General features: G+C 32.8%; 1 protein-coding gene across 1 annotated transcript; it reads right to left on the minus strand.

Moving 5' to 3' along the window:
• Nucleotides 1-413: 413 nt before the first annotated feature.
• Nucleotides 414-22,231, minus strand: LOC131927698 (E3 ubiquitin-protein ligase RNF123). Its single transcript, XM_059283464.1, has 36 exons — nucleotides 21,885-22,231; nucleotides 19,915-20,005; nucleotides 19,249-19,435; nucleotides 18,787-18,841; nucleotides 18,423-18,508; nucleotides 18,024-18,110; nucleotides 17,644-17,711; nucleotides 17,313-17,441; nucleotides 16,764-16,878; nucleotides 15,910-16,038; nucleotides 15,502-15,627; nucleotides 15,171-15,263; nucleotides 14,952-15,025; nucleotides 14,621-14,723; nucleotides 13,715-13,832; nucleotides 13,414-13,475; nucleotides 13,198-13,269; nucleotides 12,747-12,867; nucleotides 12,364-12,465; nucleotides 12,097-12,171; nucleotides 11,834-11,952; nucleotides 11,355-11,438; nucleotides 10,773-10,880; nucleotides 9,958-10,135; nucleotides 9,391-9,465; nucleotides 8,313-8,400; nucleotides 7,803-7,890; nucleotides 7,541-7,631; nucleotides 7,058-7,197; nucleotides 6,043-6,231; nucleotides 5,615-5,690; nucleotides 5,397-5,481; nucleotides 4,969-5,087; nucleotides 4,268-4,359; nucleotides 3,708-3,793; nucleotides 414-2,728 (listed from the first exon to the last, which is right to left on the minus strand). Exons 1-36 carry the CDS (start codon nucleotides 22,057-22,059, stop codon nucleotides 2,599-2,601), a joined length of 3,816 nt encoding a protein of 1,271 aa, XP_059139447.1. The 5' UTR covers nucleotides 22,060-22,231; the 3' UTR covers nucleotides 414-2,598.
• Between the last annotated feature and the right edge of the window lie 937 nt (nucleotides 22,232-23,168).

Consider the following 23,168-nt stretch of genomic DNA (forward strand, 5'->3'; position numbering starts at 1 on the left):
ACCATGTATCAAACTTATTGGGTTGGTTCAATATGACATCATTGAGCCCGCCAGCTCTAATGAATACCTGACTCACGTTGGGGATTAATGGTGGCTGGGCATAGCGTTGATCACACTATGCCGCGCTCTCAGAAACAGCTGAACTCTTCTTCATCTGCCTCGAGGACCACCAGTATACCAAGTAACCATGCACATTTTACTGAACACATGGATAATTTACACAAAACACGTTAATAAAATTGTTTTAATGTGGTGATCAGTATTGAGTTAAGTCACACTTCATGATCAATTCCATTCCATAAATAGTCCCAGAAATGTATGCAATGCACCTCATACCCCACTGTAGGTAGGTGAATATAAAGTATGTAAGCAGCACTTTTATCATTTCCAATGAAATGGTCACCTCTAACAATTAACTGGAAAAAAAAAAGACCAAAAAAATGTTTGTCACTTCTTTACTTCCTTATTGTTGTTCATTTTTTTTTGGAATATTTTCTTTCAGATGAGAGATTACATAGAAGAAAAAAAACACTCAACATACATTTAACCAATTAGAAAAAGATATCAAAATACAAAAACAAGATATTTCAATAAACAGATATGGCTTTTTTTTTTTAAAACTTATCAATTCAGCACTACTTCACAATGATGCATTTTTTAGTTCTACAAATCAGATTATTTATACATGTTGAAGTAGAGTATTATAAGCAGACTGTCTTCTTTTTCTTGAGCACATTTTGATTTTAAAAAAAAAAATAAACCCAAATTATTTCTATCAGTTATTAAAAAATAACTTTTTATAAAAAGTTTCTGACCGAAGTCAGGAAACTGGTTGGAGACAAGATAATTTATAGGGCATGCATTAGCACTTACAAATATATCTTGATTTTAAAATGTAGGACTACTTTGTAAAAAAAATATATTTACACAACAGACTAAATTCAAACAATTCAGATAAATAATTTTTAAAAAACTAGACATTTCCCCACCAGTTCTGATAGCAATAAATTATGTCTCAGAATGTTATGTATAATCACCAATGCATATTGGCTGCCCTACAATCTCCTGCACATTATGAGAGGTGTTTACCTATTAAATGTTGATAATCTGCAAACAATGTTCGAAAATTTTTTATCAGTGGACAGTTGCCTGTATGTGTGTGTGTGGTTAGATTTGATACGACCAATACCAAAATCTCTGTGGCTTACCTTTGCTATCCTGATTTTTAATATAAACTATAGTTGATTTTTATAATACAAAATCAGAACAAAAGCAGAATAATTATATTCATGTGCAATTGCATTTTTAGCCACTTAAGATAAAAACACAAAAGAAATTTTAAACTGATTGATGTGTGACCATAATGATGTGCTGAGCACTATTTTTTTTTCTCAGTCAGAAAATTTTGTTATTAATTTGTGAAACCAAGTATTAATATTTTACTAATTTAGTTCATTAGCACAATACCAAATGTGTATATAAAACTAAAAAAACTACTTCAAGAAAACATGTATGTACATAACAGTTATATTTTTAAATATTTTAAAGATTTGTAGTTTTTGTGTTACATGATCCAAGTACATAATCCAAAAACCTGTTTCCAAAACGTGTAAAGTGACAAATAATGAGCTTTCTCTTTTCCCACAAAAAGCCACACATATATAAAATATAATAAACAATATTCAGTTGCACTTGGTGACATGGACTTAGTAAAATATCGACACAGTTATAGGTTCTCAGAAAAGATTTATAGTTAACAATGACATGTAGAAACATTTGTACATGTAGTGTAGGTTAAATGTTATCACTTAAAACTTTACCTTTGGGGGTTGTGATTAATCTATTTTAATAAAAAATCTTAAACACGTTTTCGAAAACCCATTTTATATTCAAGCTACACAAATTTCACTCTTTTGTAAGCATACATCCAATAGCAGGTACAAAACTAAACCACATTTCATTGAAAGACTTCATGTCAAATTTTTTGTTAGCCTAACAACTGCTATCACCACAAGCCATTTACCCTAAGATGCTTCAACGCTATATAATCTTTAACATCATATCACACAGTAAAGTTAGAATCAATGAATATATAACACAGTGGCATAAACATATTCTGAGTTAAAACAATGTTTTACTTTAATTACAACAATACAAAGGCAATATATTCTTTGTAACTTAAAATTAGTACACTGTTTGACTGATATTTCATTATGGTAAATATCTATTTCCAAAATAGCTTTAAAAACGTTTTTTTTTCAAATTTCTGTTTTAGTATACAATATACAGGGATCATTATAAAGTAAGTTCAGTTAATAATAAAATTCAAAATTCTACTGGCCTATCTTCCAAAAAATTGTAATAAGGTCACTCTCAAAATCAATTTAGTGCTGTATATTCTAAATATGCACAGCCAAGTTTGTATTACAGTAAAAACAAAGTGTAATGGCTATATATGAACTAAGTTGTACACTGTAAGAAATTGTTACTTTCACATAAAAAATTTTCCTTTTTTTATACATAATAACACACAGCCAATATCTTCTTAAATATTTAAAACAACTATTAAAAAAAACATCCCAGTAATGATGGTTATCGTTAAGGTTTTTTTGCAGTCTGGAAATGCTCTCTTAAAATATGGCGACCTTTGGTATCAGTGACTTTAGTGATGGTGGCTATACAGAAGAAGCATTCCTTTTTGTTCAACAGCTGTTGTGTGATGCAGGTCCTGGGAGAAATAAAACAAGGGTGATGGTTTTAAAACTTACTATGTGTGAAAGAATCAAATCGTTATCAATGACTTTTATTTTTCATTTTTGAAAAATCAAAAAGAAATTTATTTTAATAATAGTGTGGATTCAATAAACAAAGCTCATGGTTGCTAAACTGAAAAGTCTCGAGTTCGAACCCTCGGGCAGATGAGGCTCGTTAACTGGGGACAGCCACTCTTCTAGGAGAGACAACTCCAAAAATTAAACAACTGCTGCCTTGTAGTTTGTTCTTGGTTGGACTAAGTCTATAGAAACAAATCCAAAAAGAAAAGCAGGCTGAAATCGAAGTTAATGGCCTCAATGGCGCATAACCAGTTGACACGTAACGCTTAATTGTGTTGGAGGCGTGGTCGAGTCGGCACAAAACTCATGGTTGATAAATTCGAACAAAGTCTCGAGTTCAAACCCACTAGCAGATAAATCTCGATCCCCTCCAACACTAATAATTAAGAACGAAGAAGAAGAATAAACAAAGAAAATGTAGATCATGCGAAAAAAAATAGAATGACTAGTAAACTTGTTCTCGTGTTGATAAATTTAGGTAAACATAAAAATTTGTTAACCCTAACATATTTATTAGGGTGTAATGACAAATATTTTTTTTTAAATATATTTTTCAAAAAGTATCTGATGATTGCAGTGAGTTAGTACACTTTTTTTTGTACGCTAAAAAACAACTATATGTGTAGGCCTACATCAACTTAATTCAATGATGTATTGTATATCAAGACAGATTTGCTTACATTAAATTTAAAAGGTAAATATTTAAATAAAAATTGTTAATTTCTAAAAAGAAATTTCATGTCATTAAAAATCTTAGAATGTGAGTATTTTTATTACCAACACATTTTTATAGGTAAAAAAAAGTGCTGCATTATTGAAGTTTACGCATTTATATTCTAAAAAATTCAACTTCAGAATAAATTTGCTTATTACCTGCAAGAAGTGTGACCGCAAGGAACAAATATGGCTTGCTGTGGATTTGCATAGCATATGGTACACAGGTCTTCATCTTTCACATCCTGAGGAATCAAAAGTTTAAATTTCATTTTACATTCATTAATGAGGTCACATTTTTTAAATTAACATTTACCAACCCCCTTCCCTATAATTATACAAAATTAAAACAAAAACTGGCTACCCCTATCCCCCAAATGACATTGCAGTTCAGAACCTTTTACTTCTCATTGAAATAACCATTTTAATATACCATTTTTTAAAAATATTTTTAAGCAATAAAATATATAATGATTACATTTTTAATATCAACAAAGCACATCATAACTACCGCCTAAACAACATTGGCCTGGGTGTGTGGTTACATGTATGAAGAACACCCATGGCAACTTTAAAATCTCAACATTTTTCTACATGTCAATGTTCAAGATGCTAACACAATATTAAACTAATGTTATAGATTGTTTTGTACGTAAATTACCAAACCTAGATAAGTGTATTCTGATTGGTCAAATGGTAACCATGAGAAGGTGACTTACCTCTTGAGTAGCAGACAGAGCCACCTGTTGATGGGTGAGGTAGGCCAAAAGTTTCTCCACATCCTCAATCTCCTCTTGACTTATTTCATCATCTTAAATTACACACACAAAAAACCCATTCTTGTGAATGTTATTTAAGCTTTTACATTTTAATTTGCTATTAGCTTATCTTAAAAAGTTCAATAGGTAACGCCTCTCCCTTCAGTCTATCTGCTGTGTGTACAGAGAGGGTCCCAGGCTTTGTGACTTGATTTTCAAGGTCCATTCATCCAATAGTCAATCAGATTAAAGAAACCATTTATTTATTATTTAGTTTATCATGAGCAGGGAATGAAAGTATTGCCACATATTTGGAAATTACAAATGAACAGTCATCATATGAAACATAAAACTATCATATCCTTATTATTAATTTGAAAATAGGATTTGTAATACATCAGACAATGTATAAAATTGTCAATCAAGTAAAGAGCACTAATATGATCAAACATGAAGTTTAACCTGTAAGGCAAAAAACTAGAATCTAAATATATAGCCTACTTATATATATATATATATATATATATATATATATATATATATATATATATATATATATATATATACATACATATAGTTTGGTGGAAAAATTCATTGTACCCAGTGGATGTAATACATGATGCTTTAATATCTCAGGGAAAACATAATTCTCCACTACTTACACTTCCTAAAGGAGAAGATCTTGTCCTGCTTGCTGCCAACATTGTTGGCCAGGACAAACTTGAGGGACTCTAGTGAGAAGCTGGAGTCTACAAGCAGGGACCTGGTGGCTTTCTCCTGGCTGGGGATACCAGAGTTTCTATCGTTACTCAAGTTTTTATTGTTTTGTTATATGACATCTGGCAACTTTTCAGGTTTAATCTATTTCGTTTTAAATCATAGCAATAATATATTTTTTACTTTTTTTTAAAATGTCCATTCTTTTTTGTATTTAATGGTCTTAAACTTAAATAATAAAAGTGATTTAATCTTATAAAAATCATATTTTAAAACTTTATAATTAAAAAAAAAATTTTTGGCTCCTATTGTACAGAGGTGTTGAAAAAAGTGTGTAGTTAAAATGTTAATTGTTTAGTAATGGGAGACTTACCTGCTACCCCCGCATCTAACAATGAGTTGGGCCATGACCCCAACAGTAACTGTAAGTATTGGGTAGAAGGTTACACTGTCTAAACCTAAACAAAAAGTAAACAGGCTTTTTAATCATGGTCAGCCATCTTTATATATTTTAACCCTTTTGGGCATATCATTTGAAGGTGAATATTTCACATTAGTGTACCGCAATTCTATAGAGAAAAAAAAGAATACCTTGTATTGGTAAAGCAACTGTGTTTTCAAATGCTCCATCCTTCATAGTGACCCTGGTCATGATCTGGCTTAAAAGCTGTAGATAAACAGAGATGCAAGAAAATATAAGTACTGACACTCAGCTAACTACAAACTTTCAGTTCAAAATCGGCAAAATTTTAAAAAAAAACAGTGAAAATTAAACTTAAGGAAATGATGGTTAAAAATGAATTGCGAAGATTTAAAAAATAATATTAAGTTAAAAACAAACAAAAAATAATTGCAAAGAAGCAGCAACATTTTTGTTTAAAATAAACAATGAAAAAATCTAGTTAAGTTGAAAATATTTGAAACTAACAGCAGATAAAGAAAAAATGGAAAATATCGTTTAAAATAATACAAAAGGTAATGATCAAAATAAACAAAACTGGTTACATTTAAATGGTTACCTGCATTAACCTCTTGAGGAAAAGTTCAGCAGATGGTCTTGACCAATCAGTAAAGACCTGTGGGGCAACAGTGGCGACCATCTCCAAAACTCTCAACAGGCAGACGGAGATCTCAAAGCAGGCAGCGCAGATTTTAATTTGCCTAGACTCTAACAGCAACGGCTCTGTTCTGGTGGCCAGAGACTGTATCTACACAATTAAAACTTTATCCATTATAAAAGGGTTATATGGCTCTGTTCTGGTGACTGGATCTACACTATTAAAACTTTATCCATTATAAAAAGGTTATATGGCTCTGTTCTGGTGACTGGATCTACACAATTAAAACTTTATTCATTATAAAAAGGTTATATGGCTCTGTTCTGGTGACTGGATCTACAAAATTAAAACTTTATCCATTATAAAAAGGTTATATGGCTCTGTGTATTCAAATCTTAAGCCAGGTTTTGGTAGTCATAAAATGACCCTCTTTTGAAATATCTGCTAGCACATACAGGTATTTTTTAAAGTAGGTCAACACAGTGTTTTAATACACACAACCTAGGCTACCTATCAAAGTTGAGTACATTAGAGATGTCAAAAGTAAAATATAGTGTTTCACTGAATTCAATGTGCAAGAAGAAAAATTATTACTTCTTTTAGAGAGTACATTTTAGGAAGTAAATCTGTGCTACTAAGCAAATTTTGATTCCTTTGAAAAAAAAATTTATTGTTGGTTGATTTAGACTTTTATTTTGACTGTCAGATGTAAAGGCTATGGTGAATACCTATATGACAATATATAAAAACAGAGAAATGATTTAATGTCTAAAATTGCTGGTCTTAGAAAATGCCCTCCAATGCAGAAAATGACCAGCTTCAACTGGTACTATTGAATAAATGATAAAAAGTTTACACAGAATCAATTTATTGTCTGAAATCTGTTAGTTTAATTTTTCTACTAACCTCTCATATAATACCCACAAATTCAACTGTTCTTTGTCTAAAAAATGCTACGTTTAATTGTACAACCAACCTCTTGTATAATGCCCACAAATTCAGAGAATGACCAGTTCAACTGGTTCATTAGAGAATCTAAAAATTTTGTAGATCTTGCTTCATCATCCAGCAAGATTTTTGCGAGTAAACTTTGGAACTCTCTAGACGGACATGGTTCTGATGAGAATTTAAAAGATAAAAAAGTAAGAAACAGTAACAACAAAGTGATGGGGAAGTAACAGTGAAATAATGAATGATAGAACAGCATTCAAGAAGTAACAATGAAATGATTGGACAGTAATTAATTTTAAAAAAGCAACAATGAAATAAAAAGACAATAACTGAAAGGTTTTATTATTGGGGTTTCTCATTAAAAAAAAATTATAATCAGATATTTAAGAGCTATTTTTTTTTTTATTCCCTGTATCAAGAACTGATACAAATATAATGATTGATGATATAATTATTGATGCTGATGGTTTGTATAAATCACACAAACAACAAAAAATGCAAGCATTACTTTGTAGACTAACATAGCTGAACTCTGTAGGCTGGGCCTTGTGGGGGATCAAATTTGGCAAGTAGCGATAGCGATAGCCAAAACCACATCCCTGAAACAGGAATTATAGAATAACAATAACCACATCCGTTGTTTATAATTTAAAAATTTAATCATTCAAGGCTTTTTAAAAATAATAAGAATATATAAGTAGTTAATGACTTGTTCAAAAAATTAGAAACAATGTTTCTCATTTACAAATATACAATAAAGTAGCTCTTACCTTCCAAATTCTCACAAGAATCCAGTTTGTGTGGGCCCAGGATCTGTTCTCATAAGGGGCTATCAATGACTGAAGCATTGATATACGTCTGAAAATATTCCAAAACAAAATCTTAAAATTAAAAAACATCACTATTATTTAATTATGTTTTCTCCAATTTTGATTTAATTTAATCATTTTTCACATATTTGAGGTGTTTTTTTTTTAAATAAATAGAAAGCCTAGGACCAAAATATCATTGGTCTTTTATCACCATCTTTCTCTAAATTATGTTTCAATTCTTCAAATGATTTCGATTACTGAGTGTGGTGAAGAAGAACTGAAGCAACATTTTTTGAGGATCCCATAACACAAAATGATAAATAGTCATTTTAAAAAACGAAACTGCTAAAACCATAAATATTTATAAAATCTTAAAAAACCTAAGCAATAACAGATAAATATCATACTATGATAATCCTAAGGACTAGTAATGCTATGACAATCTTGCATGTAACCTGTAGCACTGACCTCTCCATTGGCAGCTCCTCCAGCACTTTGAGTGTATCAGGGTAGCAGGTGAGGCAGGCTAGAGCTTGGACTAATGTATCCTTTAGGTCTACAAATTCAAGGTTTAGAACATGAGTTAGGAACAAATGTAGTTTGTAGGTTCATTAAGCCTAGGTTTAAGATTAGTAATACAACAGTTATCTTTAAAGGGCTGCATACCCACAAGACTTTTAAATAAAAGCAAGAAAAACAAACTCTGTGAGATCTATAAATTTCAACAACCTTGACCTTATTTTCAACACTGATATCTTGACCTTTCCTATGTGTTTGTTAAAATTGTAAAATAAAACCCAAGCAAAAAGGAAGATACACTTTGATATTGACTATAGAATCAGCTAAGCAATGTGATCAAAAGACTACACGACCTAACTTTCAAAAAAGTAAAGTACCCTTTTGAATCTTAAGGTCCACATGGCAGGTAAAATAGAGCTCACTATCAGTGACCACAGAATATGGAGGAATAGTGTGGTCAGCACTATCCCAGCCACTTTTACTCTCCCTATCCGGTCAGCAACCAATCAAAGCTGGGTGGACTCAGGGACGTAATACAGAGTCCAGACTTTCGGGTTAGCAGTCAAATGCTCTACCATTCAACCATACATTGCTACCTAAAGAACCTACCATTGCTACCTAAAGAACCTACCATTGCTACCTTAAGAACCTACCATTGCTACCTTAAGAACCTACCATTGCTACCTAAAGAACCTACCATTGCTACCTAAAGAACCTACCATTGCTACCTAAAGAACCTACCATTGCTACCTTAAGAAACTATCATTGTTACCAAAAGAACCTACCATTGCTACCTAAAGAACCTACCATTGCTACCTAAAGAACCTACCATTGCTACCTTAAGAACCTACCATTGCTACCTAAAGAACCTATCATTGCTACCTAAAGAACCTACCATTACAACCTAAAGAACCTACCATTGCTACCTAAAGAACCTACCATTACTACCTAAAGAACCTACCATTGCTACCTAAAGAACCTACCATTGTTCCCGAAAGAACCTACCATTGCTACCTAAAGAACCTACCATTGCTAACCAGCCTTGGATCAAAGAAGTGGTTAACCAGGAATGTGGCGTAGCGGGTAAGAAGGTTGTGAAGATCTGAAAAAATGTTTTGTTAAAGCATTTATTGCCAACATTTGCAAGTAAACTTTTGTGTATGCTTAATAAATATAGGCATATATCTGGTCAATAGGTTTAGCACATCTCTTTACTTTACAGGACAGATGGTCTGCAAAGCAGAGCTCATCAGTCTTTTCCCAGCCATCTTTCTTTGACTAAGAACTGGGTGGAATGTAAAATCATAATTTTAAAGTCTCCAGTTCTGACCAGATCTAGGAACTTTTGGGTTAGGACTAGACCACTCCATCCCTCTCATTTATTTCATACATTAGTTAAAATGTATAAGATATGCAAGAAATGTCCATGTAAATAATGGTAAATTGGCTAACAGCATACTGAATGTGTGAATAAATTAGTTCACTATAATCACTAACAAAGGTGAGCATTTAAATTAGCACTTTTATACTTAATACTGTTTACCTCAAAACATGGATTTATAAATCTCTAGATATGTTTTAAAAAACAACCTACCTGGAATAATATGAAAGCTTGTGGTAGGGTGTAAGAAATTCTTTAGTGCGTTGAAAGTGTTGACTGCTGTCTGTATGTAAAACTCTGGAACATACTGGAACAGCTTGTGATAGGCCGACGCTTTCTCTACAGTCTTTAGAACAACTTTGAGCAGCCAGGCTAGATCTCTCTGCTTTGACTAGAAACAAAGAAAATATTTCTTATTTAAAAACAATTATTCCTTTGCTATAATGGTACAGGCATTTTGTAAACATAAATTTAATTATTTAATTTAATCCTTTAAACAAGATTAGCATTGAACATGAAACAGGGTTTTATTATAGAGTATATTTTAGCTAACTTTAAGTACTGCCCACTACTAGATTCTTCTAAAGCTTCTTAAAGTAAATGACTTTGGCCACCCATACCAACCTTAGAGTAAATGACTTTGGCCACCCATACCAACCTTAGAGTAAATGACTTTGGCCACCCATACCCACCTTTAAATGACTTTGGCCACCCATACCAACCTTAGAGTAAATGACTTTGGCCACCCACACCAACCATAGAGTAAATGACTTTGGCCACCCATACCAACCTTAGAGTAAATTACTTTGGCCACCCATACCAACCTTAGAGTAAATGACTTTGGCCACCCATACCAACCTTAGAGTAAATGACTTTGGCCACCCATACCAACCTTAGAGTAAATGACTTTGGCCACCCATACCAACCTTAGAGTAAATGACTTTGGCCACCCATACCAACCTTAGAGTAAATGACTTTGGCCACCCATACCAACCTTAGAGTAAATGACTTTGGCCACCCATACCAACCTTAGAGTAAATGACTTTGGCCACCCACACCATCTGTCGAGCTTGTTCAACAATTTTATCCTCAAACACTTTCTTTGCATTAGACAGATGCACTTTGACCTCTTCCAGCTGAAAGTCACATTCATATTGTCAAATCATTTAAATAAAAAAAATAATCTTACACCATCATGACCTAATATAAAATAAACTTACACCATCAGGACACCTAATATAAAACAAACTTACACCATCATGACCTAATATAAAATAAACTTACACCATCAGGACACCTAATATAAAATAAATTTACACCATCATGACCTAATATAAAATAAACTTACACCATCAGGACACGTAATATACAATAAACTTACACCATCAGGACACCTATTATAAAATAAACTTACACCATCAGGACATCTAATATAAAATCAACTTACACCATCAGGATACCTAATATAAAATAAACTTACACCATCAGGACACATAATATAAAATAAACTTACACCATCATGACCTAATATAAAATAAACTTACACCATCAGAACACCTAATATAAAATAAACTTACACCATCAGAACACCTAATATAAAATAAACTTACACCATCAGGACACCTCTTTAACTTTCTTTCTGTGTCCCTCATATTCTGGATGTAGTCCTGCATGCTGTCCCTTAAGGCACACATCTAGAAACAAATTTTAATGAACAATTATTTTATTAGATATCTTGAAAACTTGCAAGTATTTTACATGCAATGAAAAATAAAAACACAGTTTAAATTTGGGGTCTCCAAACTATGGCCCACTGAGATCTTTTTGTCCAAGGAAAAATCGTTTGTTGGTGATGGCTGAGGAACTTTGCCCAGAAAAATCAAAGACATGCCTGGAAGAAACTGGCCCCCGAACTGAAATCTGGTAGTTAATGCGGCCCTCAAACTGAAAAGTTCAGAGACCCTTGGTATATATGATAAAAATAAATTCTATATAGAATTTCTATTTTATAAAAATGTTATATTTGTTAGGAACTTATGAAGTTATTCCTGAAAAGAGCTTATTGCAGAATTATCAAACCCAGCCTTACCTTCCCTAGTTGTTTGTGGGCAGCTACATGATACAGTAGTACAACACAGTCTAAGAGATCCAGAAGAGAATTCCCACTAGGCATCTCCAGCTTTGGATAAAAATCTTCACTGGGTTTGCCTAAAAGTGTGGAAAACCCAAAGATGACATTTTCAAACAAAACGCAAACAGAATATCTATACTTTAAAACTAGTTGTGGGCCAATGATAATGTTACAGTTAAGAACAGTACAATGCAGCATCAATGCATCAACTAAGACCTCACCAGCATCTTTGGATGATTTTTTGACAACTCTTCCATCTTCCTGTACTTCAATCCCTTGGGCTCTGTTTACCTCAGCTTTAAAAAAAAAGTAAAAATAGCACATGAAACAAAAAAAAAAAAAATTAAAGTTGAGTTTATGGTTAAAATAAATACACATTTAAAATAAAGATACTACAAAGTAATTTTAAACTATTAGAAAAACTAAATAAAGTTTTCTTTCAGCTGTGCACAACACAAAAAGTTTTAAATACTTAACAATGTACTTACTGCCAAGTTGTCGATTTAAGTGACTCATAAGGCCCCCACATCGTTGAAGCTCATAGTAATCTCTTGTATCATTCCAGAAGCACTGAATTGGCATAAATGCTTCTGTTGTTGTATGAAAAGAAAGAACAGTGGGTTGTGTACATATCTACTATTTCAATACTTTAAGGTCATAATGTAAATTGGTGCACAAGCTTAGGTCATAAATAAATCTATCCCTTTTCAGTTTGAGGAGTGGTTTTTAAATTTCTACAAACCTAGTGTTTACCAAAACTAATTTTTTTCATTTTTTTATAATTTTTTTTAAGTCTACCTTTTTCTTGACAGTAGTTACAATTTACCCAGCTGACTAGTAACAAAACTATTCACAAGGTGTGTTTGAATACCTGAGCTAGGTAGGAAGTTTGGATCCTCGGCAGAAAAATGATCCCAATAGAACCTAAGGGCTTGCACAAGTCGATGAAAGAAACACAGGCTGACCGGCAGAGCACATTGGGCAATCTGCAGCTATGGGGAACAAAAGACAATCAAATCAATGGCATGTGTTGTACGTAAACATTCATTTTATACCACAGAATTAATATATTGAATTTTTTAATTACACAAACATTTAATTAGCAACATTTAAACAAAAGCATTTTTTTTTAAAATTGTTTAAACACCTACCAATAATAAATTACCAACTTACATTTATAAAACAATAACTTCTCATTCAAAACTACAAACCTTATTCTTAAGTTAAATTTTTAATAGGGCTTATGCTTTTAGTAAATGTAGATACAAATGTGTTTAGCAATTTGTAAAAAAAAAATTAACAGATCAATAAAATTGTCATACCCTGGTGAAGCCACTGTTTTCTTTCAAGAATATTTTCAACTTGTCCAGGAAAATATCTCTTGATGTTTTATTCTGGAAATAATAATTTTAGTTAATTAAGTATAACAATATATATAAATATATTTTTATAAATTCTTGTTAAAACAACTTGCTGTATAATGCATTAACCAGCCATAAAAATTTTCTTTTGAAGATTTACGTAAAGAGTTGACTTACATCCACTCTGTCTGTGTTCATCAGGAGACACTTCAGTAGCTCAACTTGCATAGACTCCAGTTCTAAAAAAAAATACTTGCACTGTATTATTTCATTCAATGTGACTCTAGCAATAATTGTCATAAATGTTTCATAAAGTTTTGTTACACCTGAATCTAAAAATTAATTTAATTTAAAACAAAAAAAGATTTAACCTGGAAAAAATTGAAATAAGTAGTTTATACAATTAGGTGACTGACATTAGTCTGACAGTATCAAACATCCTCACATGCTAGACTCTACCAGCTGATGGAGTACTCACCTTCAACTTTCTCCCCCAGTCTCTCACAACACTCCATAAAACTTTTTTTATCCTCATCAGCCTGCGCTGCATCAACATCTTCCTCTTCACTACTGTCATCACTGTCATCTTCATCTTTCTGTAAAATTTAACAAGCTTGCTCAGCAAAATTTACCATGCTTGTTCATCAAAATTTACCATGCTTGATCAGAAAAATTTACCATGCTTGATCGGCAAAATTAACATGCTTGCTCAGCAAAATTTAACATGCTTGATCGGCAAAATTAACATGCTTGATCAGCAAAATTTACCATGCTTGATCAGCAAAATTTAACATGCTTGAATGATCAGCAAAATTTAACATGCTTGAATGATCAGCAAAATTTAACATGCTTGATCAGCAAAATTTACCATGCTTGCTCAGCAAAATTTACCATGCTTGATCAGAAAAATTTACCATGCTTGCTCAGCAAAATTTAACATGCTTGATCGGCAAAATTAACATGCTTGATCAGCAAAATTTATCATTGCTTTAATTGAGGCGTAAGAGGGTTTTGTCATTAAAAGCCCAGTTATTTTAATACAACGGCAATGAAAACTTGGGAAAAATGTAATTAGGTAATCCTATTGAATGAGTAAAGGAGATGTCATGATTGAGTGGTACAGCACACTATTGCTTCCCTCAAGTTTATAGTTCGGATCCAGGACTCAAGTTTGTAGAAAAAAAAATTTTTAAAATAATAAAAAACCACTAAAATGGTAATTAACAAATGTGATGGTACCATACAGTATCAACAACTTCCATCGTTTGGATAAACTTTCCTCAATTTGAGTAATGTATGAAATGTGTTACCTTCATATGTTTTGGAGTAATGTATGAAATGTGTTACCTTCATATGTTTTGGAGTAATCTATGAAATGTGTTACCTTCATATGTTTGTCCCACCAGACTGAAGGCAGCAATCTGGCAAGGTTAGGGTCATCTGGTGCCTTTATGTGCATGAACACAGGGAACTTGACTCGTTCAAAGGTGGGCGGAGTCAAGGAAATATTTCTGACATCTTCATTTGGTACCCAAGACACATATACAAATACAAACATACACTCCCCTATCAAATCCATCTCTCCTACAATTAAAATATTTCTACTTTGATTAAATGTATATAACTAACTATAAAAATAAATAACTTTTTAAACAAAATAATAGAATTTTTAAAAATGTACATGGTTACTAAAATCTATAAAAACTAAAGGATATAAAACAGCTGTCAAGAGATGTCTGCAGGTTCTCTGATGTTTTAGTACCGACAAGGTCAAGGCCAAGAATTTTTTCTAGAAAGCAAAATTTAAAGATATTTATTTAATTACAAGAAATGATAAATGATTATCAGAAAATGTTTAATTTTAGATAAATATAAAACAGCATCAAGAGTATAAATGAACTAGTGAAGTAAAGATATGAAAATGCCCAACTCACAGGATAAATAAACTCGGGATGAAAGGGGTGGTACCTATAGCCATTGAGCAGTGATATTGCCAGGTGTTCCAGGCAGTCCCTCAACTCTGGTTCCTGTGTAGTTCAGTTTGTGGTCAGTGATAGTTTGTGGTCAGTGATAGTTTGTGGTCAGTGATAGTTTGTGGTCAGTGATAGTTTGAGGTCAGTGATAGTTTGAGGTCAGTGATAGTTTGTAGTCAGTGGCTGCTGTTGTTGATGGACATATTGTCGTTAGTGACTGTTTGTGGTCATTGATTGATTGGGGTCAATTATCTTTTTTTAGCTGCATAGGAGCCATGAACAAATTTCTGACCTGCAATAACATCCAGATAAGATCTAACAGTTTGTGGATTAAAGCTTGTTCATCTTGCCAGTGCTGATAGTCACATAGATCCAGTAGTAACTTTATCAAACATTTATCTACAACATAGGGTATTCTCTGAAAATTTTAATACAATGTTATAAAAATCAAAACACTTAAAATAACTCCATGAAATTAAACTCAGTACTTCTAATAACATTGGCAGATACTGCAGCATGAATAACAGAACATTTTTTAAAACCTAAAAAGGTAAACAAAATATCTGTAGAAGTTTTGGCTATTTAAAACTTCACATAAAAGAATCTGAATATATATTTTTTTCATATAAAAGTAATTTTTTTGATTTGGACCCATCTGCATCCTAAGCTTGTTGTATTGATAACTGGAATAATAACTTACCAATAATGGAGCTAATTTATGAAATATATGTGAGGCAACAAGAGTCAATGTTGCTTGATGTGACCTCCTGTCTGATAAAACTGTTGTTGAATATTGACTCTTGCTAGATATTCCATGTTGTCTATTGCACTGGATGAACAGAAACATTATGCTTGAAATTTTTATATTTACAATTGTTTTCATTCAAATTTAGTATTTTGAAAATTGGTTTCATAAAAATTTATTATATTTATAATTATTTTCATTAAAATGTAGTATTTTGAAAATTTATTTCATTAAAATGTATTATAGTTAAAATTGTGTTTTCGTTAAAATTTATCAAATTTAAGATTGTTTTCATTCAAAATAGTGAAGCAAAATAAAGTAAAGATTGTCTGTCTGTAAAGTTTGGTTTAACATATGATAAAATATGCCACAAGACTTTTATAGTAAATCTTGATTAAATATATAACAACTATGATGTCTAACTTTTGCAGTTGGGATCTACATCTGTTACTATCAAAGTATTTAACTGTCGAGAATGCATTGTTATAACTAATTAAACTGCATCAGTTTAATTAGTTGTTTTAAATAGGGAACGCCATGGTCTACAATAAACCAAAAGTTACAAGTTTGCAACCCAGGCTTGAGACAGTAGAGTGTATTCAGACCAAGCTGCCCCTCATGTCCAAACCAGGTGGTTAATGCACTGGGGGGGGGGGAGAAAAAAGCCTGGCAGAAACCCATGTGTCTAGCTGCTGGTAACATGGGTGAGAGAAATGCTTGACCCTTAACCCTGTTCCAGTCTGCCTGGCTAAATATCAAACGGTTGACCTGGTAATGTCTATGTGAGAGAGTTACCAATGTCAACACACCTGGTCGTCCTCCACCATCTTAGGCAAAAGTCGTTGAAGATATGTCAGCAAGAGATCGGCTTGAGCAACTGGTTCACAGCGAGGGCTCTGTAGGGGCTTGTAGCCTTCCACTGGGTATTTGATCTCAGTTAAGGAAAACAGGGGATCTAAAGAATTCTCAGTCTGTTAGGATTTATTTAACTCTTATAACTGCGTCAAAGATTTAAGTTTTGTAACAAGGGCATCAGAGATTTTAGATTTACAATAAATGTAAATGTCAGAACAAGACCAAAATAATGGGCATTATGCAGAGCTGGGTGTACTTATGAAGCCCCCAAACCTTCATATAAAATGATATGACCTCTTTTGTTAGCTACTGTTTAGAAGCATTTTTGAAAAACCAATCTTAGTTGCACCAAATAAGTAAAGCATAATAAAAGAGGATTTTCTTTTAAATTATAAAATGATAAATGTATTTATAATGGAGAATTCCGATGATCTGTACATTAAGAAAAAATGCATTACAATAATGAGATATGACTGGTTTTCATGACAGTGTTAGCACAAGGATATCTGAGTGGCAGGGAGCCAAAGTTAGCCTGAACACTCTCTGTGAATGAAAGACTGACTGCAGGGAAGTAGGCATATCCAGGACCGACACGCACATTGTTGAAAGCCTCGCCAAGCGATACCCCATTTCTGAAACAAAAATCAACACCAACATATGTCAATGATTCACAGCTGAATCTATGAAAATCTGCTATTAAAAACAAGTTTTAAGAATACTAATTTCAATTCTCCTAACAATCCCATTTTCTTCTTAAGTAATCCATGTCAATAGCAACATGTGATAAATAATTCAATGAGTCAGCAATTACATTAAGCTCAGTTATAAAGTTACCTGTAAAATGTGATAATGCCTTCATCACAGTCTATTGCACATGATATAACATCCCCAGACATCCAAGGCTGTCAAAGAAATAAATGAACTTGATATACTTAACCAGCTGCCACAGTAAAAATCTTTTAATAAACATTTGTAGGCTGTATTACTGTGTTTAAATTAAAACAGATTTCTAAAAACATTTTTAAAGAATAGACAAATACATTTTCAATAATTAAACAAATACATCTTAAAAACCAATCTGTTTTCATTCATCTTACAAATTCTTTACCACAAAATATTAAATTAACGGCCCAAGCAAACTTCCTAGTCTGAATAAAACCACCAGTTAAACTAAATGACAGGTCTTAATTTTGTGGTTTTTTTAATAGCCTTACCTGGCCATATCTTTTGGTGGTTATGTTCCACTTCCTAAGACGGTTACCATCATAGGCATAAGAATCTCTAGTATCTCCAACTCCTTCCTATTTGATCAACATCATTAGAAAATTTTTTATTTCCAACTATGACTAAATACTTAAAAAATAATAAAAACATAACACACTGTAAAAAGGTAGGATGAAAACCTACAAGTCTCTAGTTCAAATGTATCTGTAAGGCTTCCATTTATTATTAACTTAGGAAATTAGCTATCGCCACACAACTCCCCCCCCCCCCCCCCAAAACCAACAGGTTAACAAAAAATATGTTGACCCCCCCCCCCCCCAACTTAAATATTCAGTTAAATATCTACAGCCACAACACAATAAGAAATGAAGGTCTGTAACCATGGTTACCTCTTGTGAGAACCTACAGTTTGCTGTGCACCATCCTAGCTGCATCACACCTTTAGATGCAAGCATCAATTCATACACCCATTTACCTAGAGAAAGTAAAACAAGATTTTTTTTTTATCAATCTTGAAACGATTGTGGTTATTGGTCAATTTAAATAGTACTTAAACTGACAATGTAAGTGTGATAATTGAAGTTTTTCACTGCTTTGGAATAAGCTTTAAGATTGTCCATACATTATAATGTAGGGGGGAAAAGAGAATCTCCATGGAAATAGGTGGTGGTTTACAGTTATGAAAGATATTTTTATAGTGTTGAGTTAGTAAACGTTGATGTTGCATTGATGTTACCAGCTATTTAATCTTACCTTGAAATACACAACAACTGGCTTTGATGCTGCTGAAGTTAGAATGACTAGCAATCTGAGGGGGGGAAAAACAAAGAAAATTTGAATGAACTGAAATTAGGCAACTTTGTGGACAGTATAAGAAAAATACAAAACACCTCAATATCCCTAGGGAACTTTAATCAGCAAGTGAACAACCACTTATTTGACTAGTAGGCTAGCAAAAATTATAGAAAGCGCTTTACTACAAACTTATTTTATAAGGAAATTAATTATGTTTTTAATAAATTAAACTATAGAAATTTCATTAAGAAAAGTATTTAATAAGTAGACAAAATAATTCAGTATTTACCATTACAAATACAAGTATTTCAGTGATAATGTGTCCTACTTGAAAGTATATTTTATTAATAATAATATCACGGTATTTTGTATTTATTTCTAAAACAATGACAGGAGTTGTGTTTTACAGTAGCAACATACCCCTAATTTGTCAGGATCAACAATAAGCGTCCCAACACTTGTTGATATATCAAACGTGCAGTCCGTGGGGCCCATTCTCCCAACGGTAAAGTCTGGACCATCTTTACTGGACTTGGTCTCTTTGTCTGAGACTTCCTTTAAATTTGCAGCTATGTGGTTGTGCAAATTCTGCAAACTCAAGGATTTTCTGAAAGAAAAAAAAAGTGTTGAGTTTGTGGTCATCATAAGCACCTTTAATGTTTTCAGTGTATATGTGTCTTCTTCTTCTTCGTTCTTAATTTTTAGTGTTGGAAGGGATCGAGCCTTATCTGCCAGAGGGTTTGAACTCGAGACTTTTCGAATTTATCAACCATGAGCTTTGCCGACTCGACCATGCTTCCATCACAATTAAGGATTACGTGTCAATTGGTTATGCGCCATTGAGGCCATTGACTCAGATTTCAGCCTGCTTTTCTTTTTGGATTTGCTTCCATAGCCTTTGTCCAACCAAGAACAAACTACAAGGCAGCAGTTGTTTGATTTTGGAGTTGTCTCTCCTAGAAGAGTGGCGGTCCCCAGCTAACGAGCCTCATCTGCCCGAGGGTTCGAACTCGAGACTTTTTCGGTTTAGCAACCATGAGCTTTACCGACTCAACCACGACAACTCGTGTATGTATTCATCTTTACCGTAACAGTATAAGGCTGGCAGCACCTTCCACTGGAGATGGAGCCCTTGTTTCTTCAAATACATCTTGCAGTAAACTTCTAGTGAAAGATTCTGAAGTACACAAAAAAAATAGAAAATTTAATGATTTACAATTTTAAAAGTTATGAAAACTAGCTACAAGACAGGCTAATAATCTCAGTCCTGAATGCATGAGTCAGTTAAATATTGTCTGCTTATAAGTCACAAGTGATTATTCCAGTTTTCTTTATTACTTGTTGTCCACAAAATTAGTTTTGTCCACAAAACTAAAGAGTTTTTTTAAGAGCCTCATAAGGTTGGGCCTGAAATTTCAAATTTCATTTACATGTAATAGATTAATAGATAGGCCTTTATATGTTCTATTACTATTATAAGCTTGGATCTACTTTTAATTTAATATATTTTACTTAAAAATAAGATACTGATAGAATGTTAAGACAATAGTAAAATAATTACTTTTCAATTAGTTAAGCCCAATAATAATGATAGATCTCAAGGCTTTAAATTCTAATCACACTAATAACTAGGCCCAATGATATTAAAATATGAAATCAGTAAGCCTAGACTAGTGTTACTAATATAAATTTAATAAACTGTATCGCTATAGTATATGCTATAGTATATGTAATATATATATATATATATATATATATATATATATATATATATATATATATATATATTAATCAGCTCCAATCAGACTAATGACTCAGTTAAAAAATGACTAATGAGTAGGCTAATCACATAAAAATCAGTAGTGTAGGCCTAATAATAAACTTGATAAATAAACTGCAGACTGTAATCTAGGTTCTAAGCTACTTAACTATATTTAGAATTGTTTAGGGGCCTGCTTAAAAAAATGGCTGCATTTGCGTGGTTGACTCCGCGTTACGCTTAAGGCCACACTTGCAGGGCTTGCTCTGCGTTATGCTAAATCATTTACCCTAGGTGGCACACGATCTAAAAAAATATAGATATCAGGACTGCCCGATTTTTTTTTTCATGTTAGCAATTTAATGTTGACATAGATCTAGATCTAGTTTAAGTGTATTATTTCAACACCTAAGAAAAACAGTACAGTGTCAGTAGTGGGTCAGATGATAGTCCTAGATCTAGCAGCAATCTAGCTTAATCAAACTGCCCTCTAGCATGCGTGATAGTAGATATAAGTCTATATTATTAATCCTATGTGAACTTAAAAAACTTTCAATTTGCTTGATGGGGGGGGGGGGGGGGGAGAGGTGAAGACACAGACGATCTCGTGAACTTGTGTTCATACTATGATGTTTGCTTTAGGCCTGTTGAACTCACAGTGACCACGCCGACTTTGGTGGGATTTTTCATGCATGTGATAGTAAACGTAAGCAAACAATCATGCCAGTGACGATGTTTGGAAATTTTATTTTAAAAAAAAGAATAACACGTCATGTTTTCAATATGAAAAAAATAAAATGTAAAAAAGAAACCAGTATCGGTCGTGCTAACCCCAGGTTCGAACTCGGACCTCCAGGTCTATAAACTACAGTCTACAGCTGGCACACTGTTGACTCAACAACACCGGATGTGTTGGAAAAGGAAAAAGTAAGCTGTATCAATCACAAGATGGCAAATCCAACCTGTGAGATGCGCAGCCACTTGGTTACTGGCCACGCTCTGCGAGACGCAAAGTCACTTCGTAAAAAAATACCTAGATCTAGATTAGTAGCTACTGACTGATAGATTTAGAATTTTAGATTATTTTACTTTTAGATTAGGCCTAGATTCTAGATCTACTCAATCTAGCTAGGTTCTAGATCTATCTAGATCTACTACAATTACAAGAAGAAAAATGTTATAATAGATCCCCTCACCCCTGCCCTAGAGAGGCTAGAGACTACTAGAGAGACTTCTCGACTAGAGTGATCTAAATAAATTCTAATTCTACACACAAACAAAACGCATTTGGAATTACCATCTCCTATATCGGGAACTGAAACGTTTTCAAGAGATATAGGGCTCCGAGAATTTCGTCGCACACCATCACCGTCTGATGAGTGAGGTGCATTTCTTGGTGAAAGTGGGCTTGTCTCCCTGATTTTCAGCGGCTCCTTAGAAGAAGATGATGGTGTACGCTTACTTTCGGCCATAATTTTTGGAAGAGCCGCATGAGTTAGCAAAATAAAAAATCTAAGCACATTTTGTTCACTTTATGTTTTGATGTTTACTTTTTTTTTTTTTAAATTAAATTATAAATGTGCAACCTAGATGAACTTAGGTCTTAGATACAATTGATGTCAACAAAGTAAGTCGCCATATTTGCTGTTCGGCAGCAATCGTAAGTTACGATGTCATTCTGTTTGTAGACAAAACTTGTATTATTATCTAATACTGTTATAAAATAAAATGCGCTTAAATTTTATATAAAAATCGAATTAATACGTCTAGAAAATGTATCGATTTTTATAATTACAACATCTAGGGGGGCCTAGGATAGGATGTTACTACATACATTATGCCTTAACTGCAGAACAATAATAATGGACCTACTTATTTTAAGTAATGATGGTGATCATAACCTATAAACTCGAAACACCGGTATTTCAAAAGAGTAATTTTCTGACGTCTAATCTGTATAAAATTATTTCAATAACTTTCTAGAAGTTATTTGAATTAAAACCTGGGTTTAAACCGCGAACTATTTTTATATGAGTCTCCCGATTATTTTTTACCGTAAATAACCATTAATCCGTTAACGCAAAAGGTAACTACCGCGCTTATGGTTTTCTTGTTTCAAAAATCAATAGAGTGTAAGCCAACTAAAAGTATAAATAGGCCTAATTAGTAAACATGATGTATTTCGGAGGGGGGGGGGGGGATTTTTTTAGACAAGAAAGTTAAAGGGGCGTATAAGCATAGGCACACCTAGCCTATATAAAATAAATAGATCTGGGCCTAGTTAAGTAATAGAACTTTGCCATCAGCGTATCATGCAGCACTATTCAGAAGTTGAAACTGTCATTTACTGAAATTAGACTTATAAATGCGTCAAGTTAGTTTGACTATGTGCTTAAAAACAGTTTAAAAGAAATTTAAAATTAGATCTAAATCATCATTTTATTATGGTAATCATTCACAGTTTAAAATTTGAATATGGTTTAAATTTTAATAACTTGAAGCAAGTCTATTTTTAAATACGGCCTACAGTGATACAGTTCCATTTGATATATGATTGGAAATTTGAATTGTAGCATAAGGC

The sequence above is a fragment of the Physella acuta genome, unplaced genomic scaffold, assembly GCF_028476545.2.
Source record: "Physella acuta isolate Inbredline_101_S28 unplaced genomic scaffold, ASM2847654v3 ptg001431l, whole genome shotgun sequence".
Taxonomy (NCBI): Eukaryota; Metazoa; Mollusca; class Gastropoda; family Physidae; genus Physella; species Physella acuta.